The 13449-nt window shown below is 35.8% G+C and overlaps 1 protein-coding gene across 1 annotated transcript; it reads right to left on the reverse strand.

The window, feature by feature from the left end:
* Window positions 1–8101: 8101 nt before the first annotated feature.
* LOC107013423 lies at window positions 8102–8894 on the reverse strand. The gene is made up of 2 exons (XM_015213334.1): window positions 8618–8894; window positions 8102–8346 (listed from the first exon to the last, which is right to left on the reverse strand). Exons 1-2 carry the CDS (start codon window positions 8892–8894, stop codon window positions 8102–8104), a joined length of 522 nt encoding a protein of 173 aa, XP_015068820.1.
* Window positions 8895–13449: the final 4555 nt, after the last annotated feature.

Here is a 13449-nt window from a genome sequence, read left to right on the forward strand (position 1 = left end):
TATAAATTTTGGGCATTAGGAATCTTATTAAATCAATGTGATTATATATGAAGGATATTGTTATTTTAATTAATTGTGCATACATAGAAATTGGCTAACACCCCTTAGCCAATATTCTATAATACGCCCAATATTTCAATATTGGGCATTGGGATTCCTATGTACCCCAATACTCATTCTAACGGACTTACTGGGCTTTTCATTAGACATATGATTTTCAAAAAAGTTACATTATCCCCCTCTTAGGAACATTCGTCCCTGAATGACACTTACACATTACATAAACAAAGAGGGTGACTTTCGAAGGTTACTTTACCATACTTAAACGTTTCTTTTTGTGAATATCTGATTCATACTTATTTGGATGATGAATATCATTCAAGGTTATATGAAGCTTCATAGTTGAGATATAGGAATTTCCTTGTCAATCACACTTAACTTAATGCACCTCACAAATCATGCATCATAGAAAAAAATATCTATGCTACACCAAACAGCACATGAAATACAAACATAACTTCGTTTTAACTCACATGGTGCTACTATAAGACATACGATTAGTGGCCTACAACACCTAATCGACTAAAAGCACTTAAACTTACATTTTTCTTAAACATAAAACATACTTAGGAAGAGAATATCTAACCATAAGAACTGAACAAATGAGGGTAACGAGATCTTATCGGCCTCGGCCTCCTCTCTTGCCCCCTCAATAGGGTGTTCCTGCATAAAACTTTCACGGTGAGAACCTCCCTGTTACTCATTTGCTTCACTTGATGATCTAAAATTACAATGGGAATCTCTTAATAAGGAAGGATTCCCATCGACTCTTAACCCTTCGACGGGTAGGATGAACGTTTGATCCCCTAGACACTTCTCTAGCATCGAAAAGTGAAACACTGGATGGACCGAAGATAAGTCTTGTGGTACCATCAGTTCGTAGGCAACATTTCCTACTTGCTGTAACATCTCTAATGACCTATATACCTCGGATTTAAGTTCCCTTTCTTACCAAATCTCGTCACCCCTTCCATGGGTGATATCTTCAAGTAGACTTGATTACCTACTTCGAACTGAAGGGCTCTCTTTCTATTATCAGCTTAGGATTTTTGACGGCTGTCAGTAGTAGACAATCAATTCCAACTCCCCTTAAAGTCAATAGCACATGCCCTGAACATGTATTCAAGGGTCTTAATTGTATGTTCTGTTTGTCCATCTGTCTGCGGATGAAAAGTAGTGCAAAGCTTCACTGTGTACCTAAACTCTTTTCGGATCAACTTCAATACCTTGGTCAGTCACAACATGACCAAGAAAGGTCACTAGAATTCACAGTTGCTGAACTAGGCATACAACTGATGTTCTCTGAGTAATTGCAATGTCTTTCTTAAGTGTACCTCATGCTCTTCTCTAGACTTGGAATATATGACAATGTCATCTATGAATACTATGAAAAAGAAATCAAGGTACTCACGGAAGACTATTCATTAGGTCCATATTTCGTACGAAAAGCAGTCTTAGGGACGTCTTCTCGCCTCACTCTAAGCTGATGGTAGTCTGACCGAAGGTCTATCGTGGAAAAGAAACTTGAAACTTGGAGTTTGTCAAACAAATCGTCGATTTTGGGAACTCATTCACTATTGACACTGATTTTATGGAAGGGACTTCTTGATCTAAGTCATTGACTCTAACTAAGTGGTATAAAAAACCCTTAGCTATCATCTTATTGGCTTTTAAATGTAAAATGATTTGGCCTACTGGATTTGAACCACACCCTTCCCGTTCAAGCTCTAACTCATTTGGAAACTGAAGCCTCACTATCCTGTTTCGACAAACTATTGTAGCATAACACTTATAGAGCCAATCCATAGCTTAGCCACATCCTTGAGCTTATATGCAGCCAACATTGCCTCCTCCTCTTCATGAAAACACGTGGCATGCACTTAGAATCTACCATGTACTCACCTCCATGTGAACGACCACATTTACTACACGTCTTTAGGTTACGCTGGGCATTTCCATTATTTCCCCTTCTTGGGGAGGTTAGATATTGAGTGTAGCGCCTTAGACCACTTGGCCATCCTAATTCTTGTGTGTATTCTTCTACGTATTCACACAAGAAGAAAGTTAGATACTTATAATGACACAAAGTGCCAAAGCTCTAAATAGCACGATAAAGAGTAGAGGAAGGGAAGATTTCCTATCATCGCATAGTCTCTAAGTTATGATTGTGGCACGCTTCACAGCCACAAGTCACAAACTACATAACGTGGTTGTGTTGAGGTTTAGTTCCTAGGTAATTTAACCTCATGCTCTGAAATAAAGTTTGTAACGACCCGAATTCTAGAATCCGGACAGCCACCGGCGTTGTTGACCTCTTAGAGGTCGCAGACAAGCCTCATCTTGCATTCATCACATTCATCTAGTTAAATTTGTGAAAAATTTAGAACTTTTTAAATGTATGAAGTATACATAGACTTCATACAATTATTAACTAGTTACATCATATACTAATCTCAACATGAGAGAACAACCATTTATCAAAAAGAATTAAATTGAAATATAATATGAATATATCATAAATACGTTTGCCAAAAAAGGCCTTATTACAATAAGCTTCGAAATAAACTGTGAAGGAAACGCTTGGGACAACAACCACTAGCTATATCTAAAACTAAGGCTAGACTAAAATTGTAGCATCCTCAAAATCAAGAGGACCTACCAAATGGTTTGGAGAATCCTTATGTCTAAATCGTTGCAAGAGTCTTCAATCTGTCCTCTGACCTGAACCTATAAAAATAGTAAACAGTAGGGGGTTAGTACGCCACTTGCACTAAGTATAGGTGTATTAAAAAATACACATAAAGCTATGCATGATAAATGAAAGCTCTTCTTGAGCAACATGCCATTTCTAGAAAGTATAGTAATTAGACTTTCCTAATTTGTTAGTTGTGAATTGTGGTATGAATATGATGTATTTTAATGCATTCAAATCACACAACTCATTTTCTATATGATTACAAGACATTAGTATCAACAACATAATTTTAGAACAACTTGAGCGAAGATTGAAAATTTTGATCATCCAAATCCTAGAGCCCTTTCTTTGGGATTTAGTTTATATTTTTGTCTTTTTCATCTTCTTTTTATGTAGATCAATAACTCCTTTGGTCGTATGTTTTACTTACAAGTGTTATGATTCATTGTAGTCCCATACCCACAATGAATCGATGTAAGTAATCCAATGACTAAGGAATGATTTTCCTACATTATAGTGTGTCATTCTTTACACTATATATTCATTATATTTCATAATCCATTTTCTATTGGTCATGCAATTTATTTCATTATTTTCATCTAAGGGAAGTTATGAGGTATTTAATTAACATTATGTTTCTACTTTTCTTTATTGGGATCATATAAGAAGTCATTATACGCCAATCTTATTTGGCTTTGACAATTATTTGATGAAACTTCATGAGTGTGATATTGGCAATTGCCATTCTTAATCTCTTCTTCATTGCTCACTTTGGACATAGGTTCCATCATCATCATTCATTCTCACTTTCATAGAGACATCATAGGGAAAAAGTTCATGCGAGCTAACATGAAACCCAGTGTCTTACCCACACAAAAAAGAGGTGATTCATTTGTTAAAATTAATCTAGGTCATGTGAGATACTCTTGAAATCCAGTGTATGCATCACACTGAAAAGCGGTAATCCCCGGCTAAGGAGAATCCATATTAAGTGTTCACTCCACACCGAAAAGGAGTGGCTCACGGATATAGTGAACGAAGAACATATCGTGATCATTAAAAGACATAGATCATGTGAGATAAACATGAAATCCAGTGTCTTCCTCACACCAAAAAGGGGTGGAATCACCGGCCAAAGTGAAATCGAACATACCTAGCTCGCTTAGGTGGAAACCACTGGCTAGTTCCTATGTTGGCTAGACATAGTTCAAAAACTAGGGACTTAATGAGACTACTTATCGACCTCAATGGTAGCCTCATCTCATGAGACTTACACGTGCAAGCACATGCTCATAACTAGTCTAACAGTGTTGTGCTCACTTTCATTATCTTCTTTATATTTGAGAGTTGACTCAAGAATTATGGAAGCTTTCTTCTAGATTGAGATTTACTTACTCTTTTGATGACTTGTCATCCTTACTTTACATTTATCAAATGTGAATTGTCCTTACAGATCATCCTTACTTTACATTGATGAAATGTGAATTGTCCTTACATATTATCCTCACTTTACATTGATGAAATGTGAACTGTCCTTATATATAATCCTTACTTTACATTGATGAAATGTTAATTATCCTTACATATCATTATTACTTTACATTGATGAAATGTGAATTTTCCTTACATATAATCCTTAGGTGTTAATGAGACTAGTCTCACACATTCTAACACCTTCATTCGTGAGTATTCTTTTAACATTATAGCTTAGGTGTAAGTAAGACTTGTCTAACTTCATTTAACACCCCACTCTTGTCACTTACTTAAGTTAGACCCCTTTAATTATGTTATAACTCACGTTACTTGTTTACTTTAGTGCAGTAGCTTCATTTCATCATTTATGGACGATGAGCACTTTCTTCAATGAGTTACATATGTTCATAGTTTATTATTTTAGAGCATGTTTGGAGTTCTCCCAATGAATTGCATGCCCTTGGTAATGGATTCATTGAATTACTTTAGAAGTGCTTATAATATATTTGATACTCTTACTACACAAGATTAGCATATGATTAGTATTGGCACAAACATTTATGTATAGATTACATAACCATCTTTGTTGGCATAGGAAAATTTTACATTCATTCATGATTGATTGGATATGTGTATTATTCATTATCCAATCTTTTAATTATTTAACATAATATTATAGCCATTTGCATGCATCCCTTTTGGACATTGTATTGTTTGCAATTTTATTGGAATTAACAAAACAAGCACTCAAATTATGATTTCATGGAGATCTTTTTAGCAAACTTTATAACATACCTTTAGGCATAACGTTTTTAAACATCTTGAACAGCATAATATGATCATTTAACTAACACAACATCATAAATATGTCACATTTACAGTAGGTATACACAGCAAACCGTAATCATCTTTATACATAACAGTTTTGGACACATCTTAACATAGTATCATTCTCTTAACCAATCTTTGTTCATGACTCCACAGTAACGTTATTAAGACATATTGGACAGCATCATAATAATATTTGATGAATTTAACACCTGAATAACGTCACACTAATAGCAATTCAACATTCATACAAACACATCAACACTTCAAACAATTACGGGTGTAACTAACACATCATTGATTCATGATTCACGTTTTACGCAATTATCTTTATACGATCACAACTTCCTAGGTTAATCGACATTCATAATTAAATAACATTACACGTAACATCAGCCAGAACCACATACCAACAACATGATCTCTAACCCATTCAACATGGAATCGAAAAGGATACTAGGGACAAAGGAGTTTGACGAGAACGCGGGAACTACCCTAGTTTTAAAGATCATTGAATCGTTGGAAGGAAGTTCTCTTGGAGAATAAATCCAGAACAGAAACCCATACCTTATATAGAATTTAATCAACAAATATCTCCTTGAACGTAACCTTGATAAAACCTTGAATTCTCCTAAGAACTCTTTAGCGTTCTACGTTTTCTTTTGGTTTGTCTCCTACTGCCATAGCGTCATTAGTCACAACGTTTTGATCGAGATTTGTAGGTTTAGCAACTGATATTTAATTATAAAACTTAGGTTTAATAATTTATATTAATTAACTAATTAGCCAATTACCAAAACGCCCCTCCTAAGTTTACTAAACATAGGAGAACATAACACCTAGTCAAATTTGGAAATTGGTATTGACAATGGATTCGGTCAACATTTTCATTTTATATTAATTAATTAAATCCTTAATATAATTAATTTAGGGACCTAGCATAAGTACTAAAGTAAGCCTTAGTCATTGGAACTATAATCAACCCTTTAGGACCATCCTAGGTTAAGTACTAGGATGTTTCTTAAATTCTACTAGGTTAGTGAAAGGATTTCGTTTTGACTATTTAATTTTTTTAATTAAATGGATAATTTAATTAATTAGGTGATATAAGTTAATTACTAAAGTACCCTTAAGTCGTTAGGACCTTAACTAACTCTTTGGACCATCCTAGGTTAGGTACTAGGTTTTCCCTTTATTGTCATAACCGAAATCTTGAAATTATTTTGTGATATCAGTTTTGCCCCTTTAAATTATTTTATTAAGTTTATTAATTACATAATTAAGTAGACTAGGGTAATTACTAAAGTATCCCTAAGTTTTTAGGACCATAACCAACCTTTTGGACCATCCAAGGCTAGATACTAGGTTGTCTCTTCAACTATTACTAGGTTAGTGTCAACCCGGTTTTGTCCTTGGTTTTCGGGTGGACTAGTGGGTCTATTTCCGTTAGTACTACGTTATTTAGATTGTTATAACATTTATTTAGGACCTATAGTTGGTTAGGAAGTTAGTCCCCGCATGGAGGAACCCGTCCTCACATGCTGCCCCTTAACTACCCTAACCGAATTCAGTTAGGGTTGTCCCCCTTCCTTTGGCCGATTCACATTGCTTTGCGCATGTGTTTGCACATGGGTTGTTTGTAATTTCCTAAATAACTATTATTGATGTGCTATTTGGAATATTTTTTTATTGTGCCAAGGACCCTCACCATGTCCTTGGGAACTACTTAGTTTACATGATCATTTTAATAGATCATGTGCTACGGTACTAGGCTTGGCACTTGGATGCATCGCACCTATTGTGTTAGTATTACGACACATAATTTTTACCTTAGGGTCTTCCTTGCAGGTACATTTCTTAAAAAAAGATCATTAATGTTATAAAATTGGCTAACACCCCTTTAAGACAATATTTTCTAATATGCCCAATATTTTGCTTATTTTGGTATTAAATAGAAATTAGCTAACACCCCTTAGCCAATTTTTCTATAATATGCCCAATATTTCTCAATATTGGGCATTAGGATACTTATTAAATTCATGTGATTATATATGAAGTAAATTGTTATTTTAATTACTTGTGCATACATAGAAATTGGCTAACACTCCTTAGGTAATATTCTATAATACGCCCAATATTTCTCAATATTGGGCATTGGGATACCAATGTACCTCAATACTTATTCTAACTGACGTACTAGGCTCTTCATTAGACATATGATTTTCCAGAATGATACATGACGGTTATTCCTAGTGACATAACTACAAATTCATAATGACCATACCGAGTTCTGAAGGTTGTCTTTGGAATTTCACTATATCTGACTCTAAGTTGATAATAAAACAATCTGAGGTCTATCTTTTAGAAGTGACTAGCACCCTGAAGTTGGTCAAACAAGTAATCTATCCTGGGGATGGGATACTTATTCTTGATCGTGACCTTGTTCAACTTTCTATAGTCAATGCACATTTTGAGAGAACCATATTTCTTCTTTATGAACAACACTGGTGCACCTTATGGTGAAATACTAGGTCTGATGAAGCCTTTATCTAGAAGGTCTTTCAAAAGATCTTTAAATTCTTTATGATCTACTAGAGCCATTCAGTAAGGAGGAACAGAAATAGGTTTGGTATCTTGAAAGAGATCAATTCTAAAGTTGATTTCCCTTTCCGGGGGGAACTCCAGGAAGATCTTCTAGAAACACTTCTGCAAACTCACTAACTATTGGAACTGACTTAAGAGGTTGAGTTCAGAGTTAGAATCCTTAACCCTAACTAGATGATAGAGATAACCCCTAGATATCATCTTTCTGGCCTTAAGGTAAGAAATGAATCGACCTATATGTGCTAAGCTACTATCCTTCAAGTTTATGATTTGTTCATTAGGAAACTAAAAATAAACAATCCGAGTTCAACAAATGACTGAGGCATAACAGGAATGTAACCAATCCATGCCTAGAATGACATCGAAGTCTACCATTTCTAACTCTACAAGATCTGCTGAGGTTACTTTCTGAGAGATTGTGACAGGGAAATTTATATATACCTATCTAGCTATAACTGGTCCATCCACAAGATTAGAGACTGAGAATGGTTCTGAGAGAGTTTCATGACTAACACTTAGTTGGACTGCTATGTAAGGAGTTACAAAGGAAAGACTAGCTCCTAGATCTAATAATTCATAAACATCAAGGTCAAAGACTTGTAATGCACCAGTGACTACATTAGGAGAACCTTCTTGATCCTGATGAGCCTGAATAGCATACAACCTATTCTGGCGCTGACCACCACCTGTACCAGATAACTTACCCATCTAAGTCGGGAGACTTGCAGGTGCTGATGAAGTTCTAGATTGAACTATACCATTACCGCCTCCTTGACCCTGCCTAGAAGGACAATCCCTCAAGTTGTGACTACAGTGACAGCACCAAAACATCCTTCTTTGCCTCCGAGAGACTGACTCGGATGGTTCTTACCACACTTAGGGCAAGTGGGGGAAGACTTTATTCCTGAAACACTTCCATGAGCCATAGATCCTAGTACCCTAACCTTCCGGTCATACCTATACATGGAGGATAGAGCACTAGCTGATGAAGGGGCTGCTGGGGATATAACTTTTGATTACTCTGCGAGCGATTTCCACTACCCGATTTCTGCTGAGTATAGTTGTAGTTCCTAGTCTTAGCCTTCTTATTCTCCTTAGCATGTTCCCTAATCTTATCACTCTCAACATGCTGAGCATGATTCATAAGCATAGGCATGTTCACATCTCCCAGTAACATAGCATTTCTACACTCTGTTTTCACCAAATCTAACACTCCATACAAGAATTTATTCATCTGAGCCTGGAGTTAGCAACTATGTGAGGAGAATACCTGGAGAGTTGGTTAAACTTGAGGCCATACTCTTGGACTGTCATGTTATCCTACCTCAAGTTTATGAATTCTTGAGCTTTTTCTTCTCTCAACTCTATTGGAAAAAATCTAGAAAGAAAGGTCTCGCTAAAATAATCCCAAGTAATAGGAGTTGTATCTGTGCTCCTATTTTCCTTCCACTGAGTGTACCCGATATGAGCCATATCCTTCAACTGGTATGATGCCACCTCAACTCGATCATTCCCAGTGACCTTTATCACCTCCAAGATATTCTTGATTTTATCCAAGAAATTCTGAGGATCCTCATTAGTTTGCGATTCTAAGAACTCAGACGGATTCATCCTAACAAAGTCACGAACCCTTGCTGCTGTTGATCCACCATTAGCATTTATAGGAGCATAAACCCGATTATTTTGGTTGGACATACTCTAAGCCAACATTTGAATGGCGCTCCTGAACTCAGCATTGGAGACTTCCTGATCTTCGACTGGAGGAGCTGCGTTTGCAGTCCTGGACTTACCTTTACGAGGAGGCATGATCTGAAATGTAGAACGTCAAGTTAGAATGGAATTAGATCATAACTTACACATCATAACAGTAACAAGATAGTGATGTTTTCCTAAAGCGCTTCATAGCCTCCCTCTCATTAGATGTGGTGCAGTTCACATCCATGAAAAGGACTCTACTTAGTCTGGCTTTTCAGACATCCTAGGATAGTTAAGCCTAGTGCTCTATTACCAAGTTTGTCACACCCCGAGCTACCCCCGAGATGCGAACATGAGATCGAGGACCACAAGGGTTTCCAAGCTAACCTTGATGGCATGATCATGAGCATACTACAGATAATAAATTGATGCGGAAGCTACATCATAATTTAAAATGAAAAAATGGAATACGCATGTGCTAAAACTGAGTTATATAAAAACTAATTATTCTAATACAAAGAAGTTATGAAGTCATAACTAAGCTGAAAGTAACTATGCCTGAAAATAGCCTCTAAACTGACTAGAAATGATGGGACAGGCCAAAGCTAAGTCCTGCAAAAAATGAAGCGAAGGACTAAATACTAAAAAAATAACTCATGACTATTGTCCTCGGAGAGTGAGGACTCACCACTGAATATGCTGACTAAGATCGAAAATCGATCTACACGTGATCTGGATGTTGAGAACCTTAACCTACATCAGGAGAAGATGTAGCGCACGTATACAACATTAATTGAAGGTACTGAGCATGTATGATAGAGTAAAGCTGAAATAAAACATAACTGAACAAGCACAAGAGCAAGTATATTATTTTGATCATGATATTCTAAATTCTAAGCTATATGGATGCAATGACCAAATTTATAACATTTGAAGACTTAATACTAACTGAACTGTAAATATGCTCAATGCAATAGAGTCTGTCTGAAGTGTGGGAGCTAGTAATGACCGATAATTATACCACATAAGCTAAGTGTGGATTCTGATATATACGCCCCACTGAGAGGACCCAATATACCTTGCTATAGGTATAAAGGTATGCTAGCGTGATCACTAAATAGATGCCCACAGAGGGGACTTACAAACTACTTTGCTAGTAGTTCTAGGAATATTGGGTACGCTAAACCCTAGTCCAACTCCGTATTATGCTACTTCCAATGAATGTTGTAATTAACTTATTATGACTGAGTTTTTGTAAATACTAGATAGCTCAAAATTGAACATGTAAACTGAGAATGCAACAATTAATCTGGTAATTGCTCATTTATAACAGAGGCATGTATATATGAAGTAACTGAACTATCTGACCTATAATGTGTAATTCAAGAACTAAAGAAATACATAGCTATAGTTCTTAAATTCATGCAATAATCTGATTAATAACATGATAATCTATTTTGGAACATATAACTAATAAATTCATGAAATTCTAGAGACCCTAAGTCTAATCATGATATGGGAATCAAGAATCTGACTGAAAACTAGGGACCCAATTGGTGAAAAGAACCCACGAGTTAAATTCCACATACCTGCTGATGAAATCCACGGAGAAATATTTATATTTCGGGGCTGGAATTGATGGAACCTTGTTGCGTTCTTTAACAATGGTTCTTGACCTTCTTCTCCTTTCTTGCTTCTCATTTCTAAGTTTTTGATTAACGATTTGACTTAGGTAAGTTTTAGTTATGTTTCTAGTCTTAAACTGACTAAAATATGATGATTTAGGGTCAAAACTATGTAACTTAGGGCTTAAGCGAAGTGGGAGAAGACCAAAAGACCCATGAGTTAATTGTTATCGGACCAAACAACGACTTGGATTGATGGTCCATCGTTTAATCGAGGTCCGTCATTTGGGTCCATAGGTCGGGTCTACTTGACAGGCCTTTACTAAAACGGATATAGCTTTTTACTTAGAAGTTGGATTTTAGCAAACTTGGTGTATATGGAAAGATAATTCAATTATCTATATTTTGATAGGTCATGAGACACCTAATTCATTTTTTTCTAAGAGTTAGGACCATTTGAAGTTGACCCAACAACATTTTCCCCTTAATGTTTTCTAATTTTCACCTACAGTCATACCTACGGTCCGTAGGTCCATCTACGGACCATATTGGTCAATCGTGGTTCTGGTTAGAGAGTGGGTAAATGGGTTCTTGATCGACAGACACATACTATAGATGGTAGTCTGACTTACGGAATGTAGGTCCGTCCGTCGATCAGGACATAGCCAAATTCTCTTAACATAATTTTTGAGGGGCTGCAGTGGCAATCGACAGATCTGCAGTGTGGGTCGTAGGTCATACTACTGTCCGTCGATGGTGACTGTTGATTGCACCTAAAAATTCAGAAAAGCTTATTTCTGCTCTGTTTTAAATATGGGGTGTTAAATTAACGTTGACGTTGAAGTTCAGATTAACGTTCATGTTGACATTGACTTTCACATTAACGTTCACGTTAACATTCACATTTACATTCACATTGACCTTGACATTCGTGTTGACGCTCACATGTCATTGACGATCATATTGATGTTTACGTTTAGTTGACGATCACGTTTGCGTTTACCAACATGTTGATGTTTACATGGATGTTGACGTTCATGATAATATTGACGTTTACGTTGATGGTGAAGTTGAATTAATGTTCAAGTTAATGTTCACGTTGACGTTGACATTTACGTTCACATTTACTCTGATGATCACGTTGATATTGATGTTTACATTGACGTTGGTGTACACGTTGACGGTAATGTTTACGTTGATGTTGACGTGCACATTGACATTGATGTCGATGTTCACGTTTCCATAGATGTTATCATAGACGTTGATGTTCATGTTGATGTTGACGTTGATATTCACGTTGACTTTAACATTCACGTTGACGTTTACATTAATATTTATTTTTACGTTGACAATTACCTTTGCATTTACATTGATGTTGATGATCACGTTCGTGCTTACCAACACATTGACGTTGACGTTCATATTAAAATTGACATGAACGTTCACATTCATACTGATGTTGATGCTTATGTTGACGTTGAGGTTTAACTTCACTATGACATTCATATTTACATTCATGTTCACGCTGATATTGATGTTCTTATTGACGTTGATGTTCACAATAACATTTATTTTTATGTTAACATTTACGTCTATGTTTATATTGATGTTGACAATCAGGTTCGCATTTACTAACATATTTACATTTACGTGGGCGTTGACATTGACATTGATATTCATGCTCATATTGACATTTATGTTAATTTTGACATTGACTTTAACTTTCACGTTGATGTTCACTTTGCTGTAGATGTTCTTGTTGACGTTGAGGTTGACGTTGATGTTGATGTTCATATTTACTTTGACGATCATGTTAATGTTGACGTTCACGTTGACGTTGGTGTACACGTGACAATCACATTGATGTTGATGTTGACGTTGACGTTGATATTGATGTTCACGTAGTCATTAATGTTGACGTTCACGATAACATATGCATTGACATAGACGAAGACATTGTCGTTGATGTTCGCATTGATATTGATGTTCATGTTGAAGTTCACATTGATGTTCACGTTTACTTTTATGTTAATTTTCATATTTACATTGACGTTCACATTGACATTGATATTGACTTTCACGTCAATGTTGATGTTAACATTTATGTTGATGTTGACGTTTATATTTATGTTGATGTTTACATTGATGTTGACATAGACATTCACATAAATGTTCATGTTAACATTGACGTTCACATTGATGTTGCTGTTTATGTTGACGTTAATAGTGACATTTACATTGACGTTGACGTTGACGTTGAACTTCACTTTCACGTTGACATTAATGTTAATGTTCACATTGACGTTGAAGTTCACATTGACATTTACATTAACATTTACATTGATGTTTACGTTGACGTTCACATTGATGTTCATGTTCATGTTCATGTTGACTTTTAAGTTCATGCTGACATTTACGTTTATATTGATCATTGACGTTCATATTTACGTTGACATTGATGTTGATGTT

Source organism: Solanum pennellii, chromosome 3 (assembly GCF_001406875.1).
Source record: "Solanum pennellii chromosome 3, SPENNV200".
NCBI lineage: Eukaryota > Viridiplantae > Streptophyta > Magnoliopsida > Solanales > Solanaceae > Solanum > Solanum pennellii.

What these genes read in the sequence shown, in the direction of transcription:
- LOC107013423 (XM_015213334.1), bottom strand. Translation starts at nt 8,894, where the DNA reads ATGAATAAATTCTTGTATGGAGTGTTAGATTTGGTGAAAACAGAGTGT. An exon ending in GCTCTATCCTCCATGTATAG is followed by an intron (nt 8,347 to 8,617) that starts GTATGACCGGAA and finishes TATCTGGTACAG; the next exon opens with GTGGTGGTCAGCGCCAGAAT.